General features: G+C 39.4%; 1 protein-coding gene across 5 annotated transcripts in view; it reads left to right on the top strand.

Annotated features, from left to right (window-relative positions):
- Positions 1-19,918, top strand: part of Lrif1 (ligand dependent nuclear receptor interacting factor 1) — an 86,973-nt gene that overhangs the window by 56,422 nt on the left and 10,633 nt on the right. The window contains exon 1 of one of the 5 annotated variants that reach the window (XM_042279681.2): positions 17,278-17,787. The exons of 2 other annotated variants lie outside the window; for them this stretch is intronic. Coding sequence is in view for 2 of the 3 variants with exons in the window: in XM_042279679.2 (XP_042135613.1) it covers positions 17,720-17,787 (68 nt within the window). In the remaining variant the exon portion in view is untranslated. Of the gene's footprint in view, positions 1-17,277; positions 17,788-19,918 lie in introns of those variants that run through there. 2 more of the 5 variants (XM_042279679.2, XM_076574788.1) reach the window with 2 other exon arrangements.

Raw genomic sequence — 19,918 nt, forward strand, 5'->3', positions numbered from 1 at the left:
TTTCTTAAAATATGATGGATTCCTTAAAAGTCAAAAATAGGAGCCATTAATAAAGTTGTTCATGTAACTCTGGTAAGAAAAACTCTGTTTAAGTATAAATAAAGATGGCTTGAGCTATTCAGGGCCACTTGAGTGCAATCCACTTGGTGGTCAGAAGTTTTCTTTACACCAACACCCATTACCTGCCTCAGGACCTGAACCCGAGCCAAGGCTAGACCCCAGAACCATATGAATTTGAGTATTGTTCTTTCCTTTTCTATAAGAATTGTGTTGGAATTTTGAATGTAATTGTACTGATCCATGGAATTCTTTTCATAAGATGGCCATTTTTACTATGTTAATCCATGAACATGGGAGAGCTTTCTATTTTCTGATATCTTCTTCAATTTCTTTTTTCAAAGACTTGAAGTTCTTATCATACAGGTCTTTCACTTGCATGGTTAAAATTACACAAAGCTATTTTAAATTAATCATGACTAGTGTATTATTATTATTATTATTATTATTAAGAAATTTTCTGTTTATTTTACACACCAATCACAGATCCCCCTTCCTCCCTCTTCCTGCTCCCCAGCCTTCTCCCCCAAAACCTTCCCCCATTACCACCTCCTCCAGGTCAGGGTCTCCCAAGGGGAGTCAGCAGAGCCTAGTACATTCAGCTGAGGCAGTTCCAAGCACCCCCTCTCTGCACCAAGGCTGCACAAGGTGTCACACCTTAGGCACTAGGCTCCAAAAATCCCACTCATGTACCATGGACGGATCCTGATCCCCCTGCCTGGGGACCACCAAAAAGTTCAAGGTAAACAACCATCTTGCATATCCAGAGAGCCTAGTCCAATCCCATGGTGCTCCACAGCTTTTGATCCATAGTTCATGGATTTCCACTGGTTTTGCTGGCCGTCTCTGTAAGTTTTCCCATCATGATCTCAGTGTCCCTTGCTTATAGAATCCCTCCTCTCTCTCTCTCATCGATTGGACTCTTGGAGCTCTGACTGGTGCCAGGCTGTGGATCTCTGTGTCTGTTTCCATCAGTCACTAGATGAAGGCTCTATCATGACAGGGAGGGTATTCATTGATCTGGTTACTGGAGTGGACCAGTTCAGGCACCCTCTTGACTATTGCTACTAGTCTAAGCGGGGGTGGGAGGGTGGGTGGGGAGTGGGGGTGTCCTCCTTGTGGATTCCTGGAAAATTCCCTTGTACACTGTTTCTCCCTATTCCCATGATTTCTTCATTTATCATGGTATCTCATTCCTTGCTCTTCCACTTTGTCCCTGTTTTGGCTCGAACCTCCCATGTCCTTATGTTCTCATCCCCCATTACTTACCCTCCATTCCCCTCTACCCCCAGTTTGGTCGTGTAAATCTCATCTATTTCTCCTTCACTGGGCTGTCTTAGGGTCCTCCTTGTTAGCTGGCTTCTCTGGAGCTGTAGGTTGTAGTCTGGATATTCTTTGCTTTACATCTAGTATCGACGTATAAGTGAGTACATACAGTGTTTGTCCTTCTGTGTCTGGGTCACCGTACTTCGGATGATATTTTCTAGTTCCATCCATTAGCCTGCAAATTTCATGATATCATTGTTTTTTTTGTTTGTTTTTTTGTTTGTTTTGTTTTTTTTTTTACTGCTGACTAGTACTCCATTGTGTATATGTGCCACATTTCCTTTATCCATTCTTCAGTTGAGGGGCATCTAGGTTGTTTCCAGGTTGTAGCTGTTATGAATAATGCTGCTATGAGATAGTTGAGCAAGTGTCCTTGTGGTGTGGTTCAGCATTCCTTGGGTAAATGCCCAAGAGTGGTATAGCTGGATCTTGAGGAAGATTGATTCCCAATTTTCTGAGAAACAGCCATACTGATTTTCAAAATGGCCTTACAAGTTTGCATTCCCACCAATAGTGGAGGGGTGTTCCCCTAGCTCTTACATCCACTCCAACATAAGCTGTCTTCATTGTTTTTAATCATAGCCATTCTGCCAGGTGTAAGATGACATCTCAGAGTCCTTTTGATTTGCATTTCCCTGATGACTAAGGATGTTGAGCAATTCCTTAAATGTCTTTCAGCCATTTGGGATTCTTCTGTTGAGAATTCTCTGTTTATCTGTAACCCATTTTTAATTGGATGATTCAGTATTTTTTTTCATTTTTTAAATTTATTTATTAAATTTAATTTTACATATCACTCACGGATTCCCTTGTTCTTCCCCCTCCCACCCCCCTACCTTCCCCCAGCCCACCCCCCATTCCCATCTCCTCCAGGGCAAAGACTCCCCCAAGGACTGAGTTCAACCTGGTAGATTCAGTCCAGGCAGGTCCAGTCCCCTCCTCTCAGGCTGAGCCAAGTGTCCCTGTATAAGCCCCAGGTTGAAAACTGCCAGTTCATGCACTGAGGACAGGACCCGGTCCCATCAACTGTCTTGTTTATCCAGAGGGCCTGATCCAGTTGGGGACCCCTCAGCCTTTGGTTCATAGTTCATGTGTTTCCATTCGTTTGGCTATTTGTCCCTGTGCTTTATCCAACCTTGGTCTCAACAATTCTCGCTCATATAAACCCTTCTCTTTCTCGCTAATTGGACTCCCAGAGCTCCACCTGGGGCCTAGCCGTGGATCTCTCCTTCCAGATTCCTCAGTCCTTGGATGGGGTTTCTGGCATGACTATTAAGGTATTTGGTCATCTCATCACCAGAGTAGCTCATTTCGGGCTGTCTCTCGACCATTGCCAGCTGTCTATTGTGGGGGTATCTTTGTGGATTTCTGTGGGCCTCTTTAGCAATTTGTTTCTTCCTTTTCTCATGTGGTCTTCATTTACCATGGTCTCCTATTCCTTATTCTCCCTCTCTGTTCTTGATCCAGCTGGGATCTCCCGATCCCACAGGCTCGCTTTCTCTCAACTCTCTCCCTTCATTACTCCCACTTGTGCCCAGGTTGTTCATGTAGATTTCAGCCATTTCTCTGTCATTGGGTGATTCCTGTGTCTATCTTGGGGTCCTGTTTTCCAGGTAGCCTCACTGCTGATGTGAGTAGCAGTCCAGTCATCCTTGTTCCACATCTAGCATCCTCCTATGAGTGAGTACATACCATATTTGTCTTTCTGAGTCTGGGTTACCTCACTCGGGATGATTCTTTCTAGATCCATCCATTTGCCTGCAAACCTCATGATGTCATTGTTTTTCTCTGCTGAGTAGTATTCCATTGTGTATATGTGCCATAATTTATTTATCCATTCTTCAGTTGAAGGGCATCTAGGTTGTTTCCAGGTTTTGGCTATTACAAACAATGCTGATATGAACATAGCTGAGCAAGCGCTCTTGTGGTATGATTGAGCATTTCTTGGGTGTATGCCCAAGAGTGGTATAGCTGGATCTTGAGGGAGATTGATTCCCAATTTTCCAACAAAGCGCCATATTGATTTCTAAAGTGGTTGTACAAGCTTGCATTCCCACCAGCAGTGGAGGAGAGTTCCCCTAGTTCCACATCCTCTCCAGCATAAGGTGTCTTCAGTGTTTTTGATCTTAGCCATTTTGACAGGTGTAAGGTGGTATCTCAGAGTTGTTTTGATTTGCATTTCCCTGATGATTAGGGATGTTGAGCAATTCCTTAATTGTCTTTCAGCCATTTGAGTTTCCTCTGTTGAGAATTCTCTGTTTAGTTCTCTAGCCCATTTCTTAATTGGACTGTTGGTCGTTTTGATGTCTAATTTCTTGAGTTCCTTATATATTCTGGATATCAGTCCTCTGTCAGATGTGGGGTTGGTGAAGATCTTTTCCCATTCTGTATGCTGCTGCTTTGCCTTGTTGACTGTATCCTTTGCTCTACAAAAGCTTCTCAGTTTCAAGAGGTCCCATTGATTGATTGTTTCTCTCAGTGTCTGAGCTACTGGTGTTATATTTAGGAAGCGATCTCCTATGCCAATGTGTTCAAGACTACTTCCTACTTTCTCTTCTAGCAGGTTCAGAGTAGCTGGATTTATGTTGAGGTCCTTGATCCACTTGGACTTAAGTTTTGTGCACGGTGACAGATATGGATCTATTTGCAGCCTTCTACATTTTGATGTCTAATTTTTTTCATTCTTTATATATTTTGGAGATCAGCCCTCTGTCAGATGTGGGGTTGGTGAAGATCTTTTCTCATTCTGCAGGCTGTCATTTTGTCTTATGGACTGTCTCCTTTGCCCTACAAAAGCTTCTCAATTTCAGGAGGTTCCCTTTATTAACTGTTACTCTCAGTGTCTGTGCTACTGGTGTTATATTTAGGAAGTGGCCTCCTGTGCCAATGCATTCAAGTCTACCTACTTTCTCTTATCTCAAGTTCAGTGTAACTGGATCTATGTTGAAGTCTTTGATCCACTTGGACTTGAGTTTTGTGCATAATGACAGATATGGATTTATTTGTAATCTTCTGCATGTTGATATCCAGTTATGCCAGCATCATTTGTTGAATATGCTTTCTTTTTTCCATTGTACAGTTTTGGCATTTTGTCAAAAATCATATGTTCATAGGTGTGCAGATTAATGTCAGAGTCTTTAATTCGATTTCATTTTCATTAGTCCACATGTTGGTTTTTATGCCAGTACCAAGCAATTTTTATTACTATAACTCTATTGTAGAGCTGAGGTCAGGGATTGTGATTTTTCCAGAGGTTGCTTTATTATACAGGATTCTTTTAGCTATCCTGGGTTTTTTTGTTTTTCCATATGAAGTTAAATATTGTTCTTTCCAAGTCTGTGAAGAATTGTGTTGGGGTTTTGATGAGGATTTCATTAAATCTGTAGAATGTTTTTGGAATGATTGCCATTTTTACTGTGTTAATCCTACCTATCCATGAGCATGGGGGAATCTTTCCATTTTCTGATATCTTCTTAGATTACTTTCTTCTTAAAATTCTTATCATACAGATCTTTAACTTGCTTAGTTAGAGTACTCCAGGGTATTTTATATTATTTGTGGCTATTGTAAAGGGTGATGTTTCTCTTATTTCTTTCTCGGCCCATTTATCATTTGTATATAGGAGGGCTACTGACTTTTTTTTTTCTAATCTTATATCGTGCCACATTACTGAAAGAGTTTATCAGCTGTAGAAGTTCCCTGGTAGAATTTTTGGGATGATTTATGTATACTATCATATTGTCTGCAAATAGTGAAAGTTTGACTTCTTCCTTTCCAATTTCTATCCCCGTGATCTCTCTTTTGTTGTCTTATTGCTCTACCTAGAACTTCAAGTACTATATTGATTAAATAGTGGGAGAGTGGACAACCTTGTCTTGTTTCTGATTTTAATGGAATCGCTTTGAGTTTCTCTCTGTTTAATTTGGTTTTGGCTGTCAGCTTGCTGTAAATTGCCTTTATTATGTTTAAGTATGTTCCTTGTATTCCTAATCTGTGTAGAACCTTTATCATGAAGGGGTGTTGGATTTTGTCTAAGGTTTTTTCACCATCTACTGAGATGATCATGTGTTCTTTTTCTTTCAGTTTGTTTATATTGTGTACTACCTTGAGAGATTTTCATATGTTGAACCATCCTTGCATCCCTGGGATGAAGCCTAATTGGTCATGGTGGATAATTGTTTTGATGTGTTATTGGATTCAGTTTGCCAATATTTTATTGAGTAATTTTGCATCAGTGTTCATGAGAGAGATTAATCTGTAATTCTCTTTCTTTGTTGCATTTTTTGTGGCTTAGGTATCAAGATAACTGTAGTCTCATAAAAAGAGTTTGGTAATGTTCCTTCTGTTTCTATTGTGTGGAACAATTTGAAGAGTGTTGGTGTTAGCTCTTCTTTCAAAAATCTGGTAGAATTCTGCACTGAAACCATCTAGTCCTGGGCTTTTTTTGGTTGGGAGACTTCTGACTGTTTCTATTTCCTTAGTTGTTATTGGTCTATTTAAATAGTTTATCTGGTCTTGATTTAACTTTGGTATATGGTACCTATCCAGAAAATTGTCCATTCCTTTCAGATTTTCCAATTTTGTGGAGTACAGGTTTTTGAAGTATGACCTGATGATTCTCTGGATTTCCTCATTGTCAGTTGTTATGTCTCCCTTTTCATTTCTGATATTGTTAATTTGGATATTTTTTCTCTGCCTTTTGGTTAATTTGGATAATGGCTTGTCTATCTTGTTGATTTTCTCAAAGAACCAACTCTTTGTTTCATTGATCCTTTATATTTTTCTCTGTTTCTATTTTATTGATTTCAGCCCTCTATTTGATTATTTTCTGTCATCTATTCCTCCTGTGTGAGTTTGCTTCTTTTTGTTCTAGAGCTTTCAGGTGTGCTGTTAAGTCACTAGTACGATATTTCTCCATCTTCTTTATGTGGGCATTTAGTGCTATGAATTTTCCTCTTAGCACTGCTTTCATAGTGTCCCATAAGTTTGGGTATGTTGTACATTTGTTTTCATTGAATTCTAGGAAATTTTTAATTTCGTTCTTTACCCGTTGGTGGTTCTTTTGGGCATTTTTCAGTTTCCATTAGATTGTAGGCTTTCTGTAATTTTTGTTGTTGAAATCTAACTTTAAGCCATGGTGGTCCAATAAAATATAGGAGGTATTCCAATTTTTTTGTATCATTTGAAATTTGCTTTGTGACCAAGCATATGGTTGATTTTAGAGACGGTTCCATTGGGTGCTGAGAAGAAGGTATATTCTTTTTGTGTTAGGGTGAAATATTTTGTAGCTATCTATTAAGTCCATTTGAGTCATAATATCTATTAGTTCTCTTATTTCTCTGTTAAGTTTCTGTTTGGCAGACCTGTCCATTGGTGAGAGTGGAGTGTTGAAGTATCCCACTATTAGTATATGGGGTTTGATGTGTGAATTAAGCTTTAGTAATGTTTCTTTTACAAATGTGGGTGCCCTTGTATTTGGGACATAAATGTTCAGAAATTGATACTTCATCTTTGTGGATTTTCCCTATGATAAATAAGTAATGTCTTCCCCAATCTCTTTTGATTGATTTAAAAAAAAAAAAAACTTTTATTGATTCTTTGTGGTTTTCACATCAGGTATTCTGATCCCACTTATCTCCCTTGTCCCTTTGAATCTACCCTCTGCCCTTGCAACCTCCCCCCAAATCAAAAGCAAATTTATTTATTTATTTATTTATTTATTTATTTATTTATTTATTTATTTTTGTTTTTTTCGAGACAGGGTTTCTCTGTGTAGTTTTGCGCCTTTCCTGGAACTCACTTGGTAGCCCAGGCTGGCCTCGAATTCACAGAGATCCGCCTGGCTCTGCCTCCCGAGTGCTGGGATTAAAGGCGTGCGCCACCACCGCTCGGCCTCAAAAGCAAATTTAAAAGAAAAGCCCCAAACCAAACCAAACAAAACACAAGTTAAAAAAGAAATTAAAGACTAATCTTGTCATGGAAGCTGCAGTGTGGCTCATTGGGTCACTGGTCTGACTGGAGGCCTCTGGTTTCTGGTACACCACTGACAATGAGCTCTCACCTGGGCTCCTCCTGGACATCCTGTTGTCCTGTGTCATGGAGATCCTGCTGTTTTGGATCTGTCGATTCAGCCCCTTCGCATGCTCCAACAGTTCATAGATTCAGTGGATGTTAGGGTGGGCCAACTCATAGCCTGGTTCTGGGCCTGGGTGGTAGCTGGGTTGGTCAGCTTACTAGCTATCCCTCATAGTCACTACCTGGGTGAGCTCCCCAGGACTTCCTCGGCCAGCTCACCCAATGCGGCCTGCAGCAAGGAGGAGGCCAATTCTCCTGCTCTCACACCCTCAGGGCTGGCTCACCTGAACCTCAGAAAACAGGGTCAGCTCTAGTGTGCTGCCCAGGTGGGATATAGGAACAGCTCTCCTGTGTGCTGCAGCTGGTGGGTCGTAGACCTAGTTGTCTCAGTCTCTCACCCCCTAACCCATTCAGAGGGCCTGATCCAGTTGGGGGCCCCTCAGCCTTTGGTTCATAGTTCATGTGTTTCCATTCGTTTGGCTATTTGTCCCTGTGCTTTATCCAGCTTGGTTTCAACAATTCTCGCTCATATAAACCCTCCTCTTTCTTGTTGATTGATTTTAATTTGAAGTCTATCTTATTAGATATTAGGATAGCTACACCAGCTTGCTTCTTAAGTTCATTTGATTGGAAACTTTTCCTTTTACTCTGAGGTAGTATTTCTCTTTGAGGTGTGTGGCTAGAGTTTTTCTCTCTGGGTCCCACCAAGCCCCGGCAGTCCTGTAGCCCATTTATAAAATAAACATACAGACACTTATATTATTTAAACTGCTCGGCCATTAGCTCAGGTGTACCATTGTCTAGCTCTTACACTTATACTCAGCCCATTTCTGTTAATCTATGTCACCATGTGTTCCATGGCTTTACCTGTTGCCTTTACATGCTGCTCCCTGGATGGCAGGCTGGCATCTCCTCCAGACTTCCATGTCCCAGCCTCTCCTCTCTGTTTGTTCTGCCTATCCGATACTTCCTACCTGGCTACTGCCCAATCAGCGTTTTATTTATTCACAACATACAGGACATCCCACAGCAGAGGTGTGTTTCTTGTATGCAGCAGAAGGATGGATCTTGTTTTTGTTTCCATTCTGATAGCCTGTGTCTTTTTATAGGTGAATTGAGTCCATTGATATTAATGGATATTAATGACCAGTGATTGCTAATTCCTGTTATTTTTTGGTGCTTGTGTTATGTGCTTCTCTTCTTTGGTATTTGTTGGTATGGGATTATCTATTTCCTGTGTTTTCATAGGTGCATCTAACTTCCTTAGGTTCGATTTTCCTTTCTGTAGGGCTGGATTTGTGGATAGGTATTATTTAAATCTGGTTTTATCATGGAATATTTTGTTTACTCCATCTATGGCGATTGAGAGTTTTGCTGGATATAATAGTCTGTGTTGGCATCCATGGTCTCTTAGTGTCTGCATAACATCTGTCCAGGACCTTCTGACTTTCAGAGTCTCCTTTGAGAAGTCAGATGTTATTCTGATTGAACTGGCTTTATATGTTACTTGGCCTTTTTCCTTTGCAGCTCTTAATATTTTTCTTTATGCTGTATGTTTATTGGTTTGATTATTATGTGTCAGGGGGATTCTTTTTTTTGGATCCAGTCTATTTGGTGTTCTGTAAGCTTCTTGTATCTTCATAGGCATTTCCTTCTTTAGGTTGGGAAAGTTTTCTTCTATGATTTTGTTGAATATATTTTCTGTGCCTTTGAGTTGGTATCCTTCTCCTTCTATTCCTATTATTCTTAGGTTTGGTGTTTTCACGGTGTCCCAAATTTCCTGGATGTTTTGTGTTAAATTTTGTTGGTTTAAATATTTTCTTTGACTGATGAATTTACTTCCTGTATCATATCTTCAATGCCAGAGATTCTTTTTTCTATCTCTTGCATTCTGTTGGTTATGGTTGCATCTGTATTTCCTGCTCCTTTACTCAGATTTTCCATTTGCATCATTCCCTCAGTTTGTGTCTTCTTTATTGTCTTGATTTCATTTTTCAAGTCTTGAACTCTTTCCTTCACCTGTTTAATTGCTTTTTCATGGCTCTTGTCTTTCTTTAAGGAATTTATTTATTTCTTCCAATTTTTTGTTTGTCTCTTCCTGGATTTCGTTAACAGAATTTTTCATTTCCTCTTTAAATGCCTCTATCATCTTCTTAAAGTCCTTTTTAAGGTCAATTTCTTCTGTTTCTTTCTTTCCGAATTGGGATGTTCAGTTCTTGCTGTTTTAGAACCACTAGGTTCTGATGGAGTCTTATTGGTCTTTATATTGTTGACTGTATTTTTGCACTGGCATCTACCCATCTCTTCTCCACTGGGTGCAAGTGATATCTGTGTCTGAGGGAGCCTCTTTTGGTTTGATAGATACTCTTGGTCTATTCAGGGCTCTTGGTCCAATTGATGCTAATGTACTCTGTTTCATGGAGCAGCTCTTAAATCCAGTCTGCACAGCAGGCTGCAGGCTCTGTCTCATGGAGCAGCTGCAGTCTCTAAGGTTGGGTGGGTTTGGGAACGGTGGAGCTTGTGGGTTACAGGGTCTGATGGGGGATGGTGGTAGTCTGATATTTCTGCAGGAGACTTACCTACTGGCTTGAAACAGGACTGCAATGGGTAATGGTGTGGAGGTGCAGGTTTGAGCCCCTGGGCCCAAAGCCTAGAGGATGTTGTGTTCAGCTGTGAGGACAATGACTCACCTCTTAGTCCAATCGGTGCTGATGGGCTCTCATTTGTGGCTATTGTAAAGGGTGTTGTTTCCCTGATTTCTTTGTCAGGCTGTTTATCATTTGTATATAGGAGGGCTACATATTTTTTTATTTAGTTTATTTTGTATACAATCACTTGACTTAAGGTGTTTGTCAGTTGTAGGTGTTCCCTGCTAAAATTTTTGGAGTTGTTTATGTGTAGTATCATGTGATCTGCAAATGGCAATACTTTGACTTCTTTCCAATTTGTGTCACCTTGATTTCCATTAGTTTTTTCTTGCTCTAGCTAAAACTTTATGTACTATATTGAGTAGATATGCAGAGAGCAGGGACAGTGTAGCCTTGCCCCTGTTTTTAGTGGAATCACTTTGAGTTTCTCTGCATTTAATTTGATGTTGACTGTTGGCTCACAGTATATTGGCTTTATTATGTTTAGGTATGTTCCTTGTATTTCTGGTCTCTCCAAGACTTTTATCATGAAGGGGTGTTGGGTTTTGCAAAGACTTTTCAGCATCTAATGTAGTTGTTTCCTTTCATGTAGTTGTTTTCTTTCAGTGTGTTTATATGGTGGATTACATTGACAGATTTTCATATTTTGAATCATCCCTGCATCTCTGGAATGAAGCATACTTGATCATGATGGATGATCTTTTTGATGTGTTCTTGGATTTGGTTTGCTAGTATTTTATTGAGTATTTTTGCATCAATGTTCATGAGAGAAATTGGCCTATAATTCTTTCTTTGTTGAATCTTTGAGTGTTTTGCATCGTAGGGTAACTGTGGCCTCATAAAATGTTCCTTTTGGAACAATTTGGCAATGTTCCTTCTGTTTCTATTTTGTGTAATAGTTTGAGGAGAATTGTATTACCTCTTCATTGAAAGTCTGGTAGAATTCTGCCACAAAGCCATCTAGCCCTGGACTTTTCTTTGGTTGGGAGATTTTTAATGACTGCATCTGTTTCCTTGGGACTTGTAGGTCTATTTAAATTGTTTCTCTGATGTTGATTTAACTTTGGTACATGGTATCTATTGAGGAAATTGTTCATTTCTTTTAGATTTTCCATTTTTGTGAACTACAGGTTTTTGAAATATGACCTAATGATTCATTGAATTTCCTCAGTGTCTGTTATTAAGACCCCCTTATAGTTTTTGATTTTGTTAATTTGGATATTCTCTCTGCCTTTTAGTTAGTTTGTTGATTTTCTCAAAGAACAAACTCCTTGTTTCATTGATTCTTTGTATTGTTCTCTTTCTGTTTTATTGATTTCAGCCCTGAGTTTGATTATTTCCTGCTGCCTATACCTCTTGGGTGTGTTTCCTTCTTTTTTTTTTTTGTTCTAGAGTTTTCAGGTGTGCTGTTAGGTCATTAGTGTGAGATTTCTCCAACTTCTTTATCTAGGCATTTAGTTGTATGAACTTTCCTCTTAACACTGCTTTCATTGTGTCCCATAAGTTTTTGTATACTGTACATTCATTTTCATTGAATTCTAACAAGTCTTTAATTTCTTTTTTATTTCTTCCTTGACTCAGTGGCAATTCAGTAAAGAGTTGTTTAGTTTCTGTGAGTTTCTAAGCTTTCTGTTGTTGTTGTTGTTGTTGAAATCCAGCTTTAATCCATGGTGGTCTGACAGGATACAGGGTTTATTTCAGTTTTCTTGTGTCTGTTAAGACTTGCTTTGTGACCAAGTATATGGTCAACTTTGGAGAATGTTCCATGAGGTTCTGAGAAGAAAATATATTTGTTTTGTTTGGGTGAAATGTTCTGTAGAAATCTGCTAGGGCCATTTAAGTCTTAATGTCTATTAGTTCTGTCATTTCCCTGTTTGGTTCCTGTCTGGACAACCTGTCCATTGGTGAGCATGGGTTTTGTAGTGTTCCATTATTAATGTGTGAGGTTCAATGTCTGATGTAATTTTAGTAATGCTTCTTTTACAGATGTGGGTGCCCCTGCATTTAGGGCATAGATGTTCAGAATTAAAATATCATACTAGTGTATTTTTCCTTTAATGAATGTGAAATATCCTTCTCTATCTCCTTTGATTAATTTTGGTTGGAAATCTATTTTGTTAGATATTGGGATAGCAACACAAGCTTGCTTGTTTGGAAGATCCATTTGTTTGGAAAATCTTTTTCCAACCCTTTACTTTGAGGTAATATCTGTCTTTGATGTTGAGGTGTTTTTTGTATGCAGCAGAAGGAGGGATCCTGTTTTCGTATCCATTTTATTATTCTGTGCCTTTTTATTGGTGAATTTAGTCCATTGATATTGAAAGATATTAATGATTAATGACCAGTAATTGTTAATTCCTGTTATTTTATTGTTGTTGTTGGTAGTGTGTGTGTGTGTGTGTGTGTGTGTGTGTGTGTGTGTGTGTGTGTGTGTAGTGTGGTGTATTTCCCTTGTTTGGGTTCAGTGGGTGTGGGATTACCCATTACCTGTGTTTTTGTGGGTGTAGTTTACTTCCATGGGTTGGAGTTTTCCTTCTAGTACCTTCTGTAGAGCTACATTTGTAGATGTATATTGTTTAAATTTGACTTTGTCATGAAATATCTTGTTTTCTTCATCTATGGTGATTGACAGTTTTTCTGGCTATAGTAGTCTGGTTTGGCATCCATGGTCTCTTGGAGAATCCAAGACATCTGTCTGGGCCCCTCTGGCTTTTAGAGTCTCCATTGAAAATTTGAGTATAATTCTGCCTTGATATGTTACTCGGCCATTTCCCTTGCAGCTTTTAATATTCTTTCTTTGTTCTGTATGTTCAGTGTTTTGATTATTATGTGACCTAGGGACTTTCTTTCTGATCCAATCTATCTTGTGTTCTGTAAGCTTCTTATACCTTTATAGGCATGTCCTTCTTTAGGTTAGGGAAATTTTCTTCTATGATTTTATTCAATGTATTTTCTGTGTTTTTGAGCTGAGATTCTTCTCCTTCTTCTATTCCTATTATTATTCTCATGGTGTCTCAGATTTGCCAAGGGTTTTATGTTAGGGATCTTTTAGATTTAACATTTTCTTTGACCAATCAATCTATTTCTTCTATCATATCTTCAACACCTGGGATTCTCTCTTCCATCTCTTGTATTCTGTTGGTGATGCTTGTATCTGTAGTTCCTGTTTGCTTTCCCAGATTTTCCATTTCCTGAATTCCCTCAGTTTGTATTTTATTTCTTCTATTTCAATTTTCCTTCCCTTATTCATTCTCATTCTCTCTCTCTCTCTCTCTCTCTCTCTCTCTCTCTCTCTCTCTCTCTCTCTCTCCTTTTCTGGTATTCTTTAAGTGATTTGTTGATTTTTTTCCAAAGTTTTGACTGTCTTTTCCTTGATTTCTTTAAGGGAGTTTTTTCATTTCTTTACATACCTCTATCATCTTCATAAAGTTGTTTTGAATGTCATTTTCTTGTAATTCAGCTGTGTTGGAATATTCAGATCTTGCTGTCATAGGATAGCTGAGCTCTGGTGGTGTGATATTTCCTTGGCTATTGTTGGTTGCATTCCTACATTGGCATTTAGGCATCTGTGTTTGGAATGATTAGCTCTAGTTCCTGATTTCTGAGTTTGTCTTTGTTGAATGGGTGTTTTGTTCCATGGTTTCTGTTCACTCTTATTTTTCTAGAGTTTGTGGTCTGGATTTCTGACAGCTGGAATGACCTCTGATCTAGTAGGGAGTCTCTGTCCAAGTTGGGAGCTTGCCTTCTGGCAATTAGCTTGGTCTTTGGTACAGCATAGGGGGTCTCTGTTCTTCTGCTTGGTGTGGCCTGCACCTATTCTTCTAACTGATGTGGTCTGCATCTGTGCAGCTGAAATTTGAAGTTGGGGTAAAGGGCTGTTCCTCTGCCTACACCTGTTCTTGTGATTATAAGCTACTGGGGTTGGGAGTAGAGCCCAGCAACAGATCATGCAATGGGCTGGAAAGGCAAGGTTGTGGGATTGGTCTTTGAGAACAGACACTAGGGAGTGATACAGTTCTATGGGCAGGTAAGTCACTCATCTATTCTTCTGACTGATGCAGCCTGAACCTGACCAGGATAGGTCCACTGGGGTTCCCACTTTTTTTCATTCAGTAGTGAATTTTTCTGTTTTCATGTGTTTGTAAGCATTCTGTTGTTTCTCTTGTTGTTGATATCCATCATTAATTTGTGGTGTCAGATAGGATGCAGGTTGTTATTTCAATGTTCTTGTATCTGTTGAGGCTTGCATTGTGTCTTGGTATGTGGTTCATTTTTGGAGAAAGTTCCATGAACTGCCGAGAAGGTATTATCTTTTATGTGTAGGTGAAATATTTTGTAAATATCTATTAGTTCCATTTGACTAATGATGTAATTTATCTTCGATGTTTCTTTGTTTCAATTTAATTTGGATGAGCTTTCTATTGGTGTGAGTTGAGTACTTAAGTCACCCACTATCACTGTGTGAGGGACAATACTTGATTTTTGCTATAGTGGTGTTTCTGTTATGGACTTAGGTGCCCTTGTGTTTGGTGCATAATTGTTTAGAATTGCAATGTCATCTTGGTGGAGTTTTTCCTTTGATGAGTATGTAGTATCCTTCCCTATCTCTTCTGATGAGCTTTGGTTTAAAGTCTATTTTGTCGAATATTAAAATGCATACTCCAATTTGCTTCTTAGGTCCATTTTTTTAAATATTTTTTACCCTAAGGTGATTGATGTCTATCTTTGATGTTAAGGTGTGTTTCTTGGATACAGCAAAAGGATGTGTCCTGCTTTCAAATATAATCTGTTATCCTGTTAGAATTCACTGTCTTTCAGTAACTTCTGCTATCTTGTGATGAAACAAAAATGAAATTGTAGTAAAAAAAAGGTTTGATTTTTAACATATTTCCTTTCAAGATGATTTTATAGTATGCAATAGATCTCAACAGTGCTCATGAAAATCCAGCTACATCAAAATCTGATGAGAACTAAAAACAAGATAGAGATCTGTAAGTTAGGAACAAGATATGTAGAATCTTCCAACAAACAACCTGAATTTGGAACTTAACTCCACCAGTCACCAACTATGTGACTTCCAGAGAGTATTTGCCTGACATATGGCTAGTTTCTTCATTTCAGTATAATATTTTTACTAGCTTTTAGGAGCAAATGAGTATCTATTTATAAAGCACTGAACAATGCCTGGAACATGTTATTATGTATGCATTTTGTAGCATAATAATGGGTTGGAGGTAGTAATTAAAATCATGAGCTGGGATATAATCAGCTGAAGAGAAACAGTTTGTGAAAATAAGAGGAACAGTGAATGAGAATTCACTTATTTAATAAATACAGGAATGGACCTTCATGGCACACTGGGTAGATCGAAAGGTAGGAAGAAACACACTGAAGTATATTGCCAAGACATCAAGAGTGAAAGAATAATTAATAGTGTTGCTGACTAAAGATGTTAAGTGTGAGATATACAGCATTAATTGCTATAAATGGTTGCATGAGTTGTTTAATGAGCACATGAGATGCTGTGATCCAGCTCCTAAAATTTTCTTCAGATATGATCATGGTCTTTTTTATTCTAGCTGCTTGTACTGTTGCCAATAGACATGCCTCAGCAATCAGCCTCTTGATTACAGAATTCCTTCTTACACGTGGGTATGGAGCCCTAGTTTTCTTTTGGTCACAGCATAGGTGCAGTAACTGATTATCATGGATATAAAGCCTCATGTCGACCAACACCATGGGAAAAACTTTGAAGACTATTTCAGATTTGGACTGAGATAAGACTTTTTTGAGATTCTACATCTCAGCCCAATGTCCCTCCTCTTTCTCTCTCTCCCTCCCTCTCTTCCCTCCCTTACCCACCCACCCCCCCCCCCGCCAAATTTTCTCCTTTCCTTTCACAGAAACTTCCTGCCTTCCAAAGTCTGGATAGCCCAACCTTTTAAAATAGGGTCATATTGTGTAGCCCTGGCTAACCTGGAACTCACAATGGAGACCAGGCTGACTTCAAATTCAGAGATCTACCTGCTTTTTCTTTCTCAGTGCTGGACAAAACGATGCCTGGCAAAGGGTTAGTTTTTAAAAGTTTGACTTCATAAACAAAAGATGGCCAGAAGCAAGAGAGCATTAAGGGCTGCCCACTTTCTTTTCTGTCCTTAGTACGGGAGGTATTTTATTGAAAAATAAATGTGTTATTCAGAAGTTGGAAAATACCACTTTCTGTTAACATCAAGGCATGAAATTCTTAAATATCCACTACATTTAGCAATTAGGGAAATGAGTAAACCCCTTCCTCCTTTCTTCTTTCTTTCCTTTTTGTGAGACATTTTCATGTAGTACACGCTAGTCTATTTGCTGAGTAGCCAAGGATGACCTTAAACTCCATATCCTCCTTCTTCAACCTTCCAAGTGTTGGGATTACATGTGAGTGTCACTAAGCCTGGTAAGTAATTCCATTTTAAAATAACTATGTGAACCTCCAAATTGTCTACCTTTTAAGTGTCCTTAATTTGAACAGCGGAGCAAAAATATTGTGTATACCAAATAAAATTGTATCTTCGAAACCACTTTCACAACATTACACCTAATTGAACCGAACAAGAATTTCTTCTACCCATTAATCAGTGTGATCCGAAGTGATTGCACAATCGTCGCTTAATTGCACGATTTTAGAGATTTCTGAGCGCTATTCTCGGAAAATTTAAACAAGCGTTTCAAAGATACAAACATACAGAGACTTGAAGAATCAAATATACGACAGTAAAATACAGTTTTAACTGAGACATGAGTGTGGGCATGGAGGAAATGGTTAACAGAATAATCCGGAGGCAAAACTTCAAGAAACAGAAAGAAAAAAGAAACTCAAAATAAAAAAAGACAATAAATTCTAGCCACGGGAAGGTATAGAAAGCTTCTCAATAATTTGTGGCAACTACCAAATGCCTGCCCATGTCTACTGAAGCAAGCAGCAAAGGAAGACGTGAGACGCCTTTGGCATGCAAAAGTGCACGCACAAGAACAGTCCATCTACAACTGACCCCGGAAATATTTTATTTCGCGTAGGCAGCGACAGAACTTTCTCTTTTGATTCCTCCTTTGATCCGGAAGAAGAGACATCAACCTTCGCTGGCGATTGGGCCACGTCATAAGGGCGGGGCCACAGCGATCCATTCTCCTTGGTAACCGTAGGTGACAAAGCAGTAGGTCGGGCCAGAGGTTCGCTCGCTCGCTCTAGCTGCCCGCTCCGTTGGGCGCGGTCCCCAGCGCCCCGCCTTCGCTGTCTTCTCCGCGGCGGCAGTGCGGGGGGCGGTGCCATCGATGGCCCGCCCCCCGCGTCCGCTCTGACTGGCTCTGACGTGTCACGTGGCCCAGAGACTGGTCTGAACCTGCCTGCATCTGGGAGGGCGCGGTCGCCGTATTGTGTCTTCCGGCGTCCACAGCCACTTCCCTCCGAAGCCGGGAAGGCAGCCCTTTTCAGTGCCTTCGGTCACGCACCTTGCCGCCCGCAGCACGCCCCTCAGTGGCTGCGGTCCCACACACTCTCTGGTTCGCGCCTGGGTTGGGGACCCTGTCCCCACACTCCTCCCTGCCCTGTCCCCTCCCACCCGTCTAAAATGTCTAATAGTCTCCAGAACGCCTTTCTGAAAACGGCAGAGGAAAATTCAGGCTCAGGCTCGCATTGGTAAGTACCAGTTCCCAGCCCTTCACGCGCCCGCCCGCACCCTGTGTCTTAGGATGTCAGAGGGCCGCCTTGGCTGACGTTCAGCCACACAGCGGGGGTAGCTGCGGGGCCGGGCGAGCGCAGTGCCTTCACCCTGGCGCTCCAGAGCTCCGGGCGCACATTCCTCCAGGAAACACAAAACGCCCTCAGATGGTGACGCAGTTAGCCTCTCGCGGACTCAGGCGCGCAGGACGCCAGCGGCTTGAATTTCATAGGCGGACGGAGTAGATACCCACGGAAGAAAAGCAACATGGCGACGTTCCAGGTGTTCAGAATCCTTCTGGAAGAATCTCAAGCACAGGCAGCAAAAACACACAATTTGGATTAGCAAATGCAGCCCTGGGGCGCTGGACCTTCAAGTGAAATAGTCACGTTTTAATGTACTTAGAGAACGTTGTTCTAGAAGAAGGGACTTTAGAATTTGAAAAAATTCAACTAATATGGAGAAGAGTGAAAAGTTTAAACGTTAAGCCAGCTTTTCCAGGCAGCGCATTTGAAACTGGTGTAAAGGGAGTGCATCTCATTGGTTGTCTCCACAAGGGAAAGTTTGGCTGATTATTTCCTACGCTATCTTTGTGGCTCTGGCTGGATAGGAAACTATATAGCAGAGGCTGTCCTCAGTCCAGCCTGGGCTTGCCTAGTGTTAGGATTACAGGCTGCGACAGACTTCTCTGGCTAAAAAACAGACCACCATTAACTTTTTAAGTTTGTGTTAATTCAGGTGAAATAAATGCGAGAACAACAAAATGTTCTTTAGGAAAAATGTTTTAATTTATGACTTCCATGGTTGTTGAGAATCATGGTGAGAAGCAAAAATTAGTAAATGTCGCTAAGAAGGTAAATGAACAGCATGAAATCTAAGAGCAAAACTCATGAAAGGGGATTTGCAGTTGAAGAAAAAGACTGCCTGGTGTTTATTGCAGCTTTGTTCGTTATTATATATTAGTATTTATGAGACTAATGCGCCACTCTCTGACCAGAATAATAGCGCCTAAGAATATTTTGATAACAGAAAAGGAAGAAACAAGAAATAGTGTAAAAAAGAAATAGAGGATTACTTTAATATTTGCTACTATTATAAGAATATAACTTTGTGTCCCGTTTTTAGTCTGAAGTAGATTTCTTTTAGTTACAGGTAGATACAAATCCTAATTGCTATGAAAAAACAATGGATTTTTTTAGTTTGTTTTTAATCAATTTTCCCTTAAATCCCTGGGTTGAAAAACAAGTGGTCATCTTGCCTCAGTCTTCCCAGTAACTGGGTCTATAGGAAGTTACTACTATGTAGGTACAAAAAAAAAAGTCATAAATAGTAAATAGTGAGCTGTTGATATTGAAGAACCATTATATATTATTAAGAGGCAGCTCTTTGGTAGTATGTATATTTTGTGGAAATTTGGGAACATTGTATGCTATAGGCAAAGGTAGAACTACTTTACTTTTTAATAAATAATTTTTCCTATATTTTAGTGCCTGTATATTTGTGATACCTGATGTACTATATAGCTTATAGCAGGTTTTTAAGACAGCATTCTTCTTCAATTCTAGGAGTAAGATTAAGTGATACATAGAAGTTTTGGAGCACTGGGATTCTCTTTTAAACAGTTACTAATTTGGCAAATTTTGAACTCTGAAGAACATTTTAAATTCGATTATGTTTTGGTTACTTTCATAAAAGTCATTTCAAATTCATTAATTCATTGGTTTATGTGTTGCTGCTTTGTTATACTTACATGCTTTTATTTCTTTAAATTGTCTAATATTATCATAACATATTATAACATATTTGGGGCATTTACCACCAGATGGTTTCCTGAGGTGTTTGACACTTTCCTTACTGGTTACATATTAGATTATACTTTGTTTTAATAATAACATGCCTGATGTTGAAATATAATTATGTAAATAATTTGATTAATGTTGCTTCTTTGTTTTATTGGAATATTATATATATATATATATACTATATATATATATACACTATTTGTTTTCCTTGTAAAATTGATAGGATTTTCTTTTCTGTAGATGTTTGAAGTTTTCTTGAGTTACTATTCTTTTAATGAAAATTCAGTATTGTGATAAAGGACGTTTA

The sequence above is a fragment of the Peromyscus maniculatus genome, chromosome 6, assembly GCF_049852395.1.
Source record: "Peromyscus maniculatus bairdii isolate BWxNUB_F1_BW_parent chromosome 6, HU_Pman_BW_mat_3.1, whole genome shotgun sequence".
NCBI classification, from domain to species: domain Eukaryota; kingdom Metazoa; phylum Chordata; class Mammalia; order Rodentia; family Cricetidae; genus Peromyscus; species Peromyscus maniculatus.